Source organism: Monodelphis domestica, chromosome 6, assembly GCF_027887165.1.
Source record: "Monodelphis domestica isolate mMonDom1 chromosome 6, mMonDom1.pri, whole genome shotgun sequence".
Lineage (NCBI taxonomy): Eukaryota > Metazoa > Chordata > Mammalia > Didelphimorphia > Didelphidae > Monodelphis > Monodelphis domestica.
The window spans coordinates 282,490,572-282,504,702 of record NC_077232.1 but is presented as its reverse complement, the minus strand read 5'-3'; the positions used below and the strand labels follow the sequence as shown (position 1 = coordinate 282,504,702).

General features: G+C 36.4%; 1 protein-coding gene across 6 annotated transcripts in view; it reads right to left on the bottom strand.

Annotated features, from left to right (window-relative positions):
- The window catches only part of PDLIM5 (PDZ and LIM domain 5), a 205,450-nt gene that overhangs the window by 187,916 nt on the left and 3,403 nt on the right, over nucleotides 1–14,131 (bottom strand). For all 6 annotated transcript variants that reach the window (XM_007495720.2, XM_001365378.3, XM_007495723.2 and 3 more), the window contains exon 2: nucleotides 12,532–12,669. In XM_007495720.2, coding sequence (XP_007495782.2) covers nucleotides 12,532–12,627 — 96 coding nt within the window. In that variant the 5' untranslated portion in view covers nucleotides 12,628–12,669. The remainder of the gene's footprint in view (nucleotides 1–12,531; nucleotides 12,670–14,131) is intronic.

The window sequence follows — 14,131 nt, the reverse complement described above, 5'->3', positions numbered from 1 at the left end:
CTAACTTTATTAACATCAAGGTTTGAACTATTTTTTCCTAATTAACAACATACTGTCTTAGAAATTGACAACCCAAATTATTTGGTTTGGTAGTAGGAGATTTTACATAGCATTCTTTAACATGTCTCTGAACAAAAAACACTTAAATTTCATAAATTTGATAGTGTAGATAAATCATCATGGAAACAGAAAACTAAAGACTTAAATAATGGTGTATACTGACAGGAACAACTCCAGTAAAACAGATCTGATTAGTCTAGGACAGTGATGGCAACCCTATGGCATGGGTGCCAAAGATGGCACACAAAGCACTCTCTCTGGCATGTGGCCACCTTCCCCATCCCACCCCCAACCCCAGAGTCCATTACTATAAAGGCAGAGGGACTCAGGTGGAGTTGTTCCCCTCCCCATCTCCACTGTTTCTGATGACATTTTGTTTTCACATCACCAACTCTCTCTGCCAACAAGCCCAATGGGAGCTCACAGGGGGTAAGATAGGCTGCTCACAGGTGGCAGAGATGGAGGGGAGCAGAGCGCTTGGGCCACTCCCCTCCCCTTCTCTATACTCACTGAGGACATTCCTCACTTCACCTGCCCCCTGCCCAGCAGCCCAATGAGAGCACTTCCTTCCACCCTTCCTGGTGTGTGCGTGGGGGGGTGGGGGGGGGCACAACACTTGGTCTCTGGTGGGGGCAGGCACAGCACTCAGTCTAAAGGGTGGGATGGGGGGCAGGGCCCAGTACTCCATCTCTAAAAGGTTTGCCATCACTTGGTAGGGGAGTCAATTTTTGCTTTGATTTTTTTTAACATTTCCAACAAAGGATCTAATGTTAGAAGAAGTTCATTTTAAAATGCCAAATTAGTGATGATTCCTATCTTACCAGTCTATCAGTGGGTCATCTGATAATTCATAAACTTCATTCAGTCCAGTTGTAAAAGTAGTAATTCCCTGTAGGTCACTAGTTCTTACTGGAAAAAACTGTTCACAAGCCATTTATAAAAGTAAAGCTCAAGAAAATATTTTTAATATTATTTGCCAAATGGAATGCATGTTCCAAGTTCTTTCCTTTAAGAATATTATAGAATATTGTATGCACATTACTTCCAACATCTGCTGTATGAAATGTTTTGGGCCTCAGCTTCTCTATTCATAAAATGAGAACAAGGAAAGCAAATGACAAATGATAGAACACTGAAAATATTCCTACACTAGTATAAAAAATGTTTTGTCATTTTTTAATTTTTCTATTCCATTATAAAGGAAAACAAATATTTCCCAATTTAAAACTTCTCCCAGGATTTTCTAATGTCTTTCCTTCCCTTTAAATTAAATTTCTAATACCACAATAATGAATATAACAAAACTGACATCATTTTTATTATATTAAGATATGACAAAATAAAAGCACATCTGTTTAATTGATCAAACTATCATTTCAGTTGAAACAATATACTCAAAACAGTAAAAGGCAAAAAAGAACATAAAGTCTCATTCAATAAGCAATTTCTGTTCAAAATTTTCCCTTCATGTACTTACTATAATTAACAAGTAGGTACAAAGACAATTCAGTATTTGTAGACAGCTAAAGGATTATAATATTCAACAGTCAAAATTGTTTGAAAGTTACTAGGTAGAAAATTCCAAGCAAGAGGAAGCTAAAAGGGATTATCTATGAACAAGACCAAATTTGGCATGGAATCTCAAGTAATGCAAGTCATTGACAACATTCCTTCCCCAAATACACTAGGGAGGAAAACTGCCCTTTTGCTACATGCCCTCTGACCCTCTGTAATCGGCTTCTTGGTCTCTAGCAATACTTCTCAGTTTACCACTTTACAAATGGCACAAAGAGGGGTCCTGGAATCAGAGCCACAACTAGCAATGTTTGTACCAAAGGGTCAGGGTGAGAAGGTCAGTCACCAAGGAACCAGTCACCAGCTGGTGGGGAGGCAAGAAAGAAGCCCATCTTGCAGAATTCTGAGTTTTCTGTGTCCCTAAGAATTGGTCTAGGGGGCAGCTGGGTAGCCCAATGGATTGAGAGCCAGAGATGGAAGGGTCTAGGTTCAAATCTGGCCTCAGACACTTTCTAGCTGTGTGACCCTGAGCAAGTCACTTAACGCCCACTGCCTAGACCTTACCACTCTTCTGTCTTAGAACCAAAACATAGTATTGATTCTAGGGTGGAAAGTAAGGGTTAAAAAAAAACCCTAAAAGGCAAAAAAAAAAAAAAGAATTGGTCTAGCTTTAGAGGTAGAGAGGGTAGAACTGCCAAGGCCATAATGAGGCTCCTAGGCTACTTAAGGGTTAGCTTCTTCTGGAAAGAACAAGAGGCAGAAGGAATCATCACTCCCAAGTGACAAGGTGAGGTCAGGGAAGGGAAGAACTAGAAGTGCCAGCGTGGGGAGAGGACCTAGTCCAAGGTTGATGTTGTAGGGGATCTCTAAATTCCACCCCTTTCGGCTAATTGGGGCTCTTCCTGGAATGATCCATCAGCAACTCTAGTACAACTAGCCCATGGGGGCTGGGCAGTCACCAAAGTGTTGTAATTTAAAGAATTCTGGAATCCTACCCCAGATCCCTCCCAATGACCTGTTGTGATGAAGTCTGAAATTATATTAACTATTTTTCTTCTGTGCCAAGTATTACTTTCCCAAGAGTCTACTTTTAAAAAGGGAAAACAAAAATATTTCTATATAATTGGTGCAAACAAGGTTTCAGATGGCTTTCCTCTAACAGGGAGTATTAACCTGGGGTCCTTGGACTTGAAAAAAATTTTTATGTATTTCAATATAATTGCTTTACTTTGTAATCCTATGTATTTTATTTTATTTTATTTAGTTAGATGATTTAGAATATTTTTCCATGGTTACAAGACTCATATTCTTTCCCTCTCCTCCCCCCACCCCCTTCCCATATCTGATGCACAATTCCACTGAGTTTTACATGTGTCTTGATCAAGACCCATTTCCACATTATTAATATTTGCACTAGGATGTTCATTTAGAGTCTGTATCCCCAATCATATCCCCATTGACCCATGCGATCAAGCAGTTGTTTCTCTTCTGCATTTCTGCTCCCACAGTTCTTCCTCTGAATGTGGATAGAGTTTTTTCTCCTAAGTCCCTCAGAATTGTCCTGGGTCATTGCATTGTTGCTAGTAGAGAAGTCGATTGTACCACAGTGTATCAGTCTCTGTAATCCTATGTATTTTTTTATGCATTTAAAAAGGCTGTTTTAAGAAGGCATCCGTAGACTTTACCAGACTGCCAGAGAGGCCCATTACTCAGGCCAAAGTCATCACAGTAATACTGAGAACAGGGAAGATAAAGAGTGCTTTAAAAATAGGTAATAGAAACTTATAACCAACTTTATTCATAATTTTCTCTAGAGTGGGCCCTGCCAAAGGAATTATGATCAGCTATGGCCACAAGTCTCAGCCCTCTCTCATGGCTGTGCCATACATTTCATCCATCAATTAATCAAAAGACTTTTATTGATGAATGAGAATAAGGCATCCAGGAAACACTGTGTCAAGCCTTATTTGGAATATAAATAGAAAAAGAAGGTAGTCTCTGCTCTCAAAGAACTCCTATTCTAATTGGAGGGAGTTAAAACATGAAGAAGAATTCACCAGCACAAAAGATGGAAAGGCCCTGGAGACCTTATGATGCACTGCGATAGTCTGCTCCATAGAAGTGGTCCACAACCATTAAAGATTATGGAGTAAGTCTAAGGATGAGAGTGGAGAGGATTCTACTCTATGCTATGCACTGTGCTGAGATACAAAAACAGATGCTAAAAAGTCATCATCGTCGTACTTAGCATTTATTTAGTCCCTTAATATTTGTAATGGATTTGACAAATATTATCTCACTTTACCCTCACAATAATTCTCAGAAGCAAGTGCTATTATCATCTCCATTTTATAGATGATGAAACTGAGGCCCAGAGAGTTTAAGTGACTTGAACAGTCAAATCCAGCCTAAGTGTCTGAGGCTGGATTTGAACTCAGACCTCCTTGTTTCTAAGTCCTTGATACTGTACCACCTAATTACCTGAATTTATGTAGTACTTTACAGTTTGCTAGTGCTTTACAAAAATCTCATTTTAGACTTCCTATTTTACACCTTCAGGGAGCTTATACTCTATACAGCTAGAAAAGAAGCAATTTCTTCATAAATATATGTCATAGATTTCTCTAAGTCAAATCTTTGCACCTTACAGATAACCAGAAACAGGAAACCACAAAGTCATAGCACTGGGACTTCTGCTGAACTACAGAAAGTGGGGTGATTCAATGCTCTTTTGGAAGAGAGGAGCAATAGCCCAGTGTCTTTGAGTTCATAAAAGCTTGAGAAAGATTCAATAGCCTCACATTTCTTCAGGTTTGATTGGCCACTCTGAATAAAGTATTTAAGTAGAGAAGGTTTAAGTCCTGGGAAAGAGGGAAGATCAATTCAGTTAATTCAAAAATGGAGCTCAAAAGAAAATCTGACCAGGATTCAAACCACTAAAATATAGCACATGTGTATAGCTTAGAAACAATGAGTAAGACTAGGGATATACAACAGAAAGTTACAAATCTCCAAGTATCTTCAGTTGTCCAGAGAAATAGGAATTACTAATGTAATCAAAACGTCTCCACGTATGCCAAAGAAAACCTCAAAATCATGAAATCTCTCATCATGCTAAATTCTGACAGGTGGATCAAACTACAAAGATTTCTACGATAAACCAGTAACTTAGACTATTTTCAAAGAACCAAACTTGCTAAAGGTGGAGATGCCCATTTCTGAAAGGTTTGCTGCCATATAATGAATTTTTTGGTCAGAACAACTCATGTAACTATTTCCTAAGATTTGGAGGGCTTTTGATCCAGGTTGTGGGAATAAGGATTCATGTGGAAAAAAATCACAGATCTCCTGAATTAGAGTAGCATAACATTCTCTAGGAACTAGATTATTTTGGGAGATAGAAAAAATATAAAATTCCTAACTGAATTTTCATGAATGCATAAAATTATTTTGTAAATATTTTTCCTAATTTTTAGAACAATTCTTTTTAAAAATGTAGAACTAAATGGTCAAAGAATATGAATAGGCAGTTTTCAGATGAAGAACTCAAAACTATCAATCACATGAAAAAATGTTCTAAATTCCTCCTAATTAGAGAAATGCAAATCAAAACTACTCTGAGGTACCATCTCACACCAGCAGATTGGTTAATATGACAGTAAAGGAAAATAATAAATGTTGGAGGGGATGTGGCAAAATTGGGACACTAATGCATTGCTGGTGGAGTTGTGAATTGATCCAACCATTCTGGAGCACAATTTGGAATTATGCCCAAAAGTGCTTTAAAAGAATGCATACCCTTTGATCCAGCAATACCATTACTAGGTTTGTACCCCAAAGAGATAATAACTAAAAATGTTTGTATGAATATACTCATAGCTGCAATCTTTGTAATGACAAAAATTAGTAAATGAGGGGGTATCCCTTGATTGGGGAATGGCTGAACAAATTGTGGTATTTTTATATGATGGTGATGGGATACTATTATGCAATAAGGAACAATAAACTGCTTGATTTCCATATGAGCTGGAAAGACCTCCATGAACTGATGTGGAGTGAAATTGGCAGAACCAGGAGAGCATTGTACACAGAGACTAAAACATTGTGGGACAATCATGCAATCAGCTTTGATACTTAGAACAATGCAATGATGCAGGACTTAATTCCGAGGGACTTAAGAAAAGGAATGTTATCCACACTGAGAGAAAGAACTGTGGAAATAGAAATGCAGAAGGAAAACATTTTATTTTTCACTTGTTAATATGGGTATTGGATGTGGGGTTTTGGTTTTTAAAAGATTATTACAAAAATGAATAATATGGAAATAATATGGAAATAGGTATTGAATGATAATACATGTACAACCCAGTGGAATTGCTTGTTGGCTCTGGGAGGGGGAAGAAAAGAGGGAGGGAAAAAACATGAATCATGTAACCATGTAAAAATACTTAAAAATAAATAAATAAAAATAAGGAGAGAGAAAAATAAAATAATGTAGAACTAATTTACCTAGGGGTTAGCAAATTGCTGGGGAAAATCTTCCATGCTACTTTGGAAAAGCTGGGATTTGGGTTATATGACCGTATAAGGTGACAGCATCAGAACAAGGTACAAAGCAAGTGTCCCAAATGCAATAGCTCGGTTCTGTTCTACCCTGCATAGACTATCTCACAAATACTGTGGTCAATTCTGAGCCCTTCATTTCAGGAAGGACAACACTGATAAGTTGGAGAACAGCCACAGGAGGACAATCAGGGTGAAAGTCTTTGAGTCAGTGCCATATGAAGATCCAAAGAAGAAACTAGGAATGTTTATCCTGGAGAAGACAAACTTTCACAATCTGCAGGTATATAAAAGGCTTTCATGTGGAATGAATGGGTGGGTGGGTGGGTGGGTGGGGGGATCATTTATCTACCATTTGGCCCCAGAGAGATGAAACAAGAGCAATTAGACATAAAGCCTTTCCTGATCTGTCCAGCTTTTCTTGGTAAAATCCCTTATCATCTCATGACTGGACTCTTGCAACAGCCTTGTTAGTGGGTCATTCTGCCTTCAGTCTCTTTTCACTCCAATCCATCCTCCATTCAGTGAAGAAAATGATTTTTCTAAAGTGCAGGTCTGACTGGATCATCTATCCTATTCTGTCAACTTCAGTGGCTCCCTTTTACCTTTAAGATCAAAGATAAAATCCTATTTAGCATCCAAATCCCTTCATAACCTGGTCCCCTCTTAGTTTTCCCAGTTTCTTATACCTTACTGCTTTGCATACTCTTTAATCCAGTGCCACTGGCCTCCGGGTTGTTTCAGGAACAAAACATTCCATCTCTGCTCCTGGCATTTTACCTGGCTGTCCCCATGCCCAAATGCACTCCCTTCTCATCTCTGTCTACTGGCTTTTCTAGCTTCCTTTGAGTCTCACCTAAAATCTCATCCTCAACAGGAAGTCTTTCCCAATCCCTCTAAATTTTAGTGCCTACCTTCTTTTTATTACTTCCTATTTATCCAGGACATTTGCTTGTTTGTACATATTTATTTGTTCATTGTCTTCCCATTTAGATTTTGAGCTCCTTGAGGGCAAGAATTGTGTTTTGCCTCTTTTCTGGATGATTATCACTTACAGAAAGGCTGAACACAGAGTAGGAACTTAATAAATGTATATCAACTGATTGACTGGCGAATCCATTTTAACTTTTATTGATCAATATTTCCCTTTTTTATTTATTTACATAACAGATAACATATACTAGAATTTTGTCATAAAGCCAAGTCAAGTTCACCATCTTATAATCTGAAGAATGTATTCTCTTCTCCTTTTTCAAAACACTATTTTTTAAGTATATATCTGAGATCCAAGAAGCTGAAGTCCTTAACTGACTAGAGTAAAGAGGGGGAGAGGTAGCATTCTATTCGGTTTGGAAGGCGGGGAAACAATTAGTATTTAATCCTGATTCTACTTCTTTCTAGCCATGTGACCACATGCCAAGTCATTTAATTTCTCTCAGACTCAGTATCCTCATATATAAAATACGGATTATACCACTTCATCAGAAGGCTGTTGTAAGGACAGAATATGAAAGAAGCATTGTGTAAACCTTAAAGCCCTGTATCAATATCAGCTCCAACTTTTGAGTTGAGCTTAAAAGACAAATAAAAATTCCACATGGAAATGAGGACATTCCAAACATAAAGAATATAATAAGCAGACATGAAAATGTGAGGTAGATATTAGGAAAACTCAGCAGTTTACAAAACTTCATAGCCATCTATATTGTATTTCTAGAGGTTCGAGCACATAAACTTATTCTTTCTTATATGAAGAAGTTCTTAGGCCATTGCTAGATGGCCAGTCAACAAGAATTCATTAAGTACTTACTATGCACCAGGATATAAAGAATTATCAAAGATGGTCCTTACTTTCAGGGAAGCTCTCTTTTTATTAGAGGAGACAACATAAAAATAACTTTGGAAAATTAGATAAGATAGATAGATGAATAGATAGACAGACAGACAGGACCAAATAGATAGATAGGTAAGTAGGTAGCTAGATAGAAGTAAATAGACAGACAGACAGACAGACAGATATCAGGTATCAGGAAAGGCTTTTTTTGTAGAAAGTGGGATTGCAGGCGGGTCTTAAAGGAAGCCAGGGAAGGCAGAAAGCAAAAATAAGGAGGGAGAGAAATAGGCATCAGGAACAGCTAGTGAAAATGCACAAATTCATTGTGCACACAGGAGATGCTCAGTCCTATTTGTTAATGAATGAATCCAGAGTAATAGGCTCTCTGCTTCCTTCCCACTATTTATAATAAACTGGTACATAACTCTATGCTCCTAAGAAATACATTGAAAATAACTATGTGTAGTAATTGCTCAAAGAAAGTGGAGAAAGGAAACTTGGCATAAAATGTTCTTTTTCCTCTCTTGCACTGTTTACAAAGGAAAGATTTTGATTTTATGAATTCTCCATACAGACTAGAGAATCAGTTAGTTTGACAGAATTAAAAACCTAATCTCACTCTTTCCCACTAAAACGTATTGAAATTTTATCAAGAATCAGGAAAGAAGGGGCAGCTAAATGGTTCAGTAGACTGAGAACCAAGCTTCAAACACTTCCTAGCTGTGTAACCCTGGGCAAGTCACTTAACCCCCAGTGCCTAGCCTTTACCCCACTTCTGCCTTGGAACTAATATCCAGTACTGATTCCAAGGCAGAAGATAAGGGCTTTAAAAAAGGAATCAGGAAAGGCTATTTGAATAAATCCAAAGTCTAGAAGTACCTTATATAACAGGATCATGAAAAAATTCCAGCTCACAGTATGTCAACCTTAGAATATTGCATTTTACCAAGTAAGTATACACAAATGTATAATACTTAGGGTAATTTCATCATGTGGAAGATCAAATTATGCCCAAAATGTGGCTTTGGATTTTGCAAGTAGTCTTCTAGCTCTCCTTATAAAAAATGTTGGCAAAGACCATAAGCCTTACTCGACTACAATGAAACCCATCTCTACATTCCATGGCTTTAGGGTAATTCCAAGAGTATGGGGTCATAAAAAGACAGACTTCAAACTCCTGCAGCCAGTAGTCATTTGAAGGATGGGAAATTGGAGGCAATAACATTTGATCATGCTGTTATAGTATGTGAGGCCTCATTATAAAAGTCTGAAGAATTTCCTATTCTTACCTTAAGAATGAATTCAGGAAAGACATAGGAAAGTTATACCACTGAAAAAATGTTCAAAATTATATGGAATGTTCGTATTTTATAGCAGATGTATTTTAAGATTCAAATTTGCTAAAACCAAATCTCTAGAAAAGAAAAATGTTTACAAAACCTAAATGTTAAAACATTTATCTGCTTCAATAAAATTCTAGTGCAACAAAGTTTTTGTCTCTTGAATCAGGACTTAACTGATAAAAACATAAGAGCCATTTTTGTGAAAGAGAGCTTTATAGGTCTGGATTCAACAAAATGGAAATTTTAAAATGGTTATTATATTTCCCCAAAACATATAGACTCCAGGTAGCAAAGTCTCAATGAATTTTTGTTCATTTTATTTTAAACCAAAAGGCATTGAATTGTGCTAATTAAAGAATGGTTTTATTTTGAGATCATATCATAATACTGGGAGTTAGGGAATTTGGTGCTCACTGAAATTTTTCATGATGACCTGGTATAACTGGTCTGTTAAAATATAATACAAAAGTCAATTTGAATATAAGAGAGTAATATAACAGCTTGGTGTATTATAAACGTTATTAACAAAGAATAAGAATAATGTAACATAATAAACAAATTAATGTTTTGTGACATTCATAGATTATCAGACAAATAAGTACATTATTCTTTACTGGACAGTATCACAGATCATATATAAACTGTATCACAAAGGGTTAAAATTTATTACAAAGTGCAGTCACAACTCAGCACAGTAGAACTCACACTCCCTGCTTTCCTCTGTTCTTCTCTCCCCCCAATTCCAAAATGAACTGCATGCCCCAATGCACAAGGTTAGAGAAGGTCACAAGAGATTGCAGAGACTTTTGTAATAGAACAGAAATAACTCCGTTGCTTTGTTGCCATATTCTCTTTTAATCAGCATGTTCAAAAACCTTTAATTAGCACTCTGGACACAAAAGGAAAGCATTTCTAATTTGCCAAGAGAGAAAACGGGTGGAGTACCCACGTATGTACACAATGTTCCGTTGTATAAGGATCACAACATGGGATTTTTCAAATTATCAGTCCAGAAGGCTGGAAAACATTTAAAAAAAGGGGGGTAGGGGGAGGTTTACACAGTTATCACCTTCTATTAACAGACCAAAATTTTTAAAAATCAATTTGTTTACTGATGTATCCAACTACAATTGGGTGTCTACAAACAAATAAGTCCTTAAATTTGTTTTTTTAGCCTACAACAAAATGAAAACAAATTGTGTGTAATGTTTGACATAGAAAGACAAGGCATTGTCAAATATCGTTACTAACTGAAACTAGTCAATAAGAGAAAATCTGCTACGCTGAAAACAAGTATAAATTATTAACAAAACATTCTACATGGATACTTTAAACCATAATTTCACCAAATTCTGAAAGGGATTTCAACTGAAAAATTGACATCCAAATAAATCTCTCTTAGCATATATCATAAACAAGGGAAGAGAGAGAAGAATTGATTAAAAATGAAAACATGATTGATTTAGCTCTCTCACCAAAACAAACAGTAGTACATCACATTTAATAGTTTATAAATAACTGGGCAAGGCATAGTGGAGATATAACCACTTAAATGAATAAAAGAAACTGATTCTAACAAGTCAAGGGAATTGTTCAAGGTCACAAAGCTTGGGGAGAGAAAAATTCAAACTCAAGTCCTTTTATAAATATATGTTATTCTTGCCATTCTTAAAATGATTTTTATTTATTTTTATTTTTAAAAGAATGAATGGATCTGCACTTTATTGAAAAGGAATTCCTTTAACTCCTACAATATAAGCAGCATTTTAGTAATAATCTCTAAAACTTTAAGCAATTTTGCTGCTTTTTCCCCTAACTTCTACCTTAACAATTCTCATTGGACTTCAAGGTTATTTTTGTTATGGTATTTATTTTTATTTGGTATTCTTATCACGTGAAGTACCTAGAAATTTTTCTTTCTCCCTCTTAAAAAATAATATTTATTGATGTCAAGAAAATGAATGGAGGATAAAAACCTATTTTTAAATTATAAAAATTAAGTATATTTTACACTGATCAATTAATATAGTAGCAATGTATCAAAACTCTATGCAACAAAATATTAGAATGGAATATTCTCTCAAAAAATGTAGCCAAAATATATGAAGAAATAAGGCTATATCATTAGAAAAAGCAAACATTTCTCAGGAGAGTGGCTGTTTGGATCATTTCACTATTTATCATCATCTTCATCAGGAATAGAGAATATACACTACAGAGAAATGAGCAACTGCTTCCCAATCTAGAAAATGAGGGCAGTTGGATTTAATAGGTTGCCTATCCAGCTCCAAAATTCTATGATTCTCCAAGTGACCAACTTGGAATTTTGAGAGCAGGAAGGGACTGAAAAAATCATCTCATTCAATTAGTTTCTCTTTTTATAGATGAGATAACTAAGGTACAGAGACCGACTCATCAAAGTCAAATTCCTCATTAGTGACAAAGTTGGGGCTAATACTGTTTTCAGCCCAATGTCTTTCCCATTATGTAAAGTAGCACTTTCATCTCAGAAAATAGGTTTAGGGACAAAAATTGAAATTGATCACTTGGGGGCAGCTGGGTGGCTCAGTAGATTGAAAACCAGACTAGAGGGAGGAATTCCTGTGTTCAAATATGGCCTTAGACACTTCCTAGCTGTGTGACCCTGGGCAAGTCACTTAACCCCCACTGCCTAGCCCTTAATGCTCTTCAGCCTTGGAACCAATATATAATATTAATTCTAAGAGTGAAGGCAAGTGTTAAAAAAAGAAAAGAAAAGAAAGAAATCGATCATCCCAAAATGGTATAAGATGGGGGCAGTTGGGTAGCTCAGTGGACTGAAAGCCAGGCCTAGAGACTGGAGGTCCTGGGTTCAAATCTGACCACAGACACTTCCCATCTTTGTGACCCTGGGCAAGTCACTTAACCTCCATTGCCTAGCCCTTACCACTCTTCTGCCTTGGAACCAATACACAGTATTGACTCCAAGATGGAAGGTAAGGGTTTAAAAAAAAAGGTGTAAGATGTATATGGTAAGATTCATATACTTCTTTTACTTCATCATTCTTTCTGTACAGCTATGAACTAGCCCTTCGTCCAGGTAAAAAGAGACAAACCTACATACAAGTGGTGGATGCATTCAATAAATGGTTTCATTTACAGAAAAACTTCTCTTTACCAATTAAGTACTATATGATGCAATTAACATCTGTTTAAAAGCTGTAAAAATATGCTTACACTAGAGATGGTCAAAGGCATATTGAAGTCCTTGCCACCTTGAAGCCGAAACCCCCAAGGAGCTGGGCCAACCAAGGATACGTTGTAGTTGCTCATGGCTCCTGTGGTTCAAAGTCCAATTGCAGGTAATAAAAGCACCTGTGAAGGATAATTAAAGAGCTAATTAAATGGTTTACTGAAAAACCTCTCATCTCAAAGTAGTCCATTTAAAAACAACATAACAACATTCAGGATTATGTGTGTTCACTCACGTGTGTGTGTGTGTGTGTGTGTGTGTGTGTGTGTGTGTGTGTGTGTGTGTGTGTGTGTGTGAAAGATGGAGGCTATATTAAAGTCTCATAAATTTCCATCCAGGAAAAGAAATCCAAGAGTTAACGTGTAATTACTAGAGGTCTGCTAGTTTCCATAGTATGAAAATTCCATTCCAGAATATATTCCTAGACACTTGAACATTTTTACAACTTGCTGCAATCCAACTTTATTCCATGTGGCTTCTTTTATAGAATTGTAACTGCTTTGCAGTCTTCTTTTAATGCAAGTCTGAAAAGAGTAAGTTTCTATTTCAGCCTTAATTTCAGATGATTTCCAATACCAACTCACCTCATACACTCTTTTTCTGCAGTTGGCAAAAAGCCTTCAGTTTGACATCAGTCAAATTCTAGAGTTCCCATGTAATACATATGCTATGACTTATATATCAAAGGGATTCAGTACCCTGTTATCCAAATATTAAATTTTTGAATTGTTTTTTATAAAAAAAATTACTACAAAAAAAATTGATGCAATTTATTGTTTTGTAGCATTTGCTGGCTGTCAAAGTCTATATTCATTTTCCCCTCAAATAGACAATGTCATGGTACAGTAACATTTTAGTTAGTGTCTTGGAGGGGAGGAGAGAGAAAGAAAGTAAAAGGAAGTTTAAGCCACTTGAAAGTATTAAGAGTTAAGAGAACACAGGAAGTCCTGGGTTCAAATCTGACCTCAGATACTTCCTAGCTGTGTGATCCTGGGCAAGTCACTTAATTCTCATTGCCTAGCCCTTACTGGTCTTCTACCTTGGAACCAATACACAGTATTGATCCTAAGATGAAAAGTAAAGGTTTAAAAAAAAGAGTTATGAGAGCATGCCAATCTACCACAAGGCTAGAAGGCTGGATTCAAATCCAAGCTCTGCTACTGATTACCCTTTACTGATTATCCTGGACAAGTCACTTAACTCCTCTGCACCTCAGTTTCTTCATTTGTAAAATGAGAGGGGTTAGATTTGATGACTTTGAAGACTTTGCCAAGCAGCATGATCCTATGATTACTATAAAACATTGTAGATAAGATTCCAAATGCTCAGTATAGGAAATTAAGGGGAAATTGCAATGTAGATGATGAAATGCTTTCAAGTGTCCTGTTTTAATGACTATTCACCCAATGTGGCATTTTATTCTACTAAAACAAAGAAAAGTCTGAATATTTATAGGATTATTTGGGAATAGAAGTAAGTTTTTAAGTAATCCTACAAGACTTTTAAAAATGAGAATATATATATATATATATATGTGTGTGTGTGTGTGTGTGTGTGCATGTGTATAAATAAATTCCACATTTA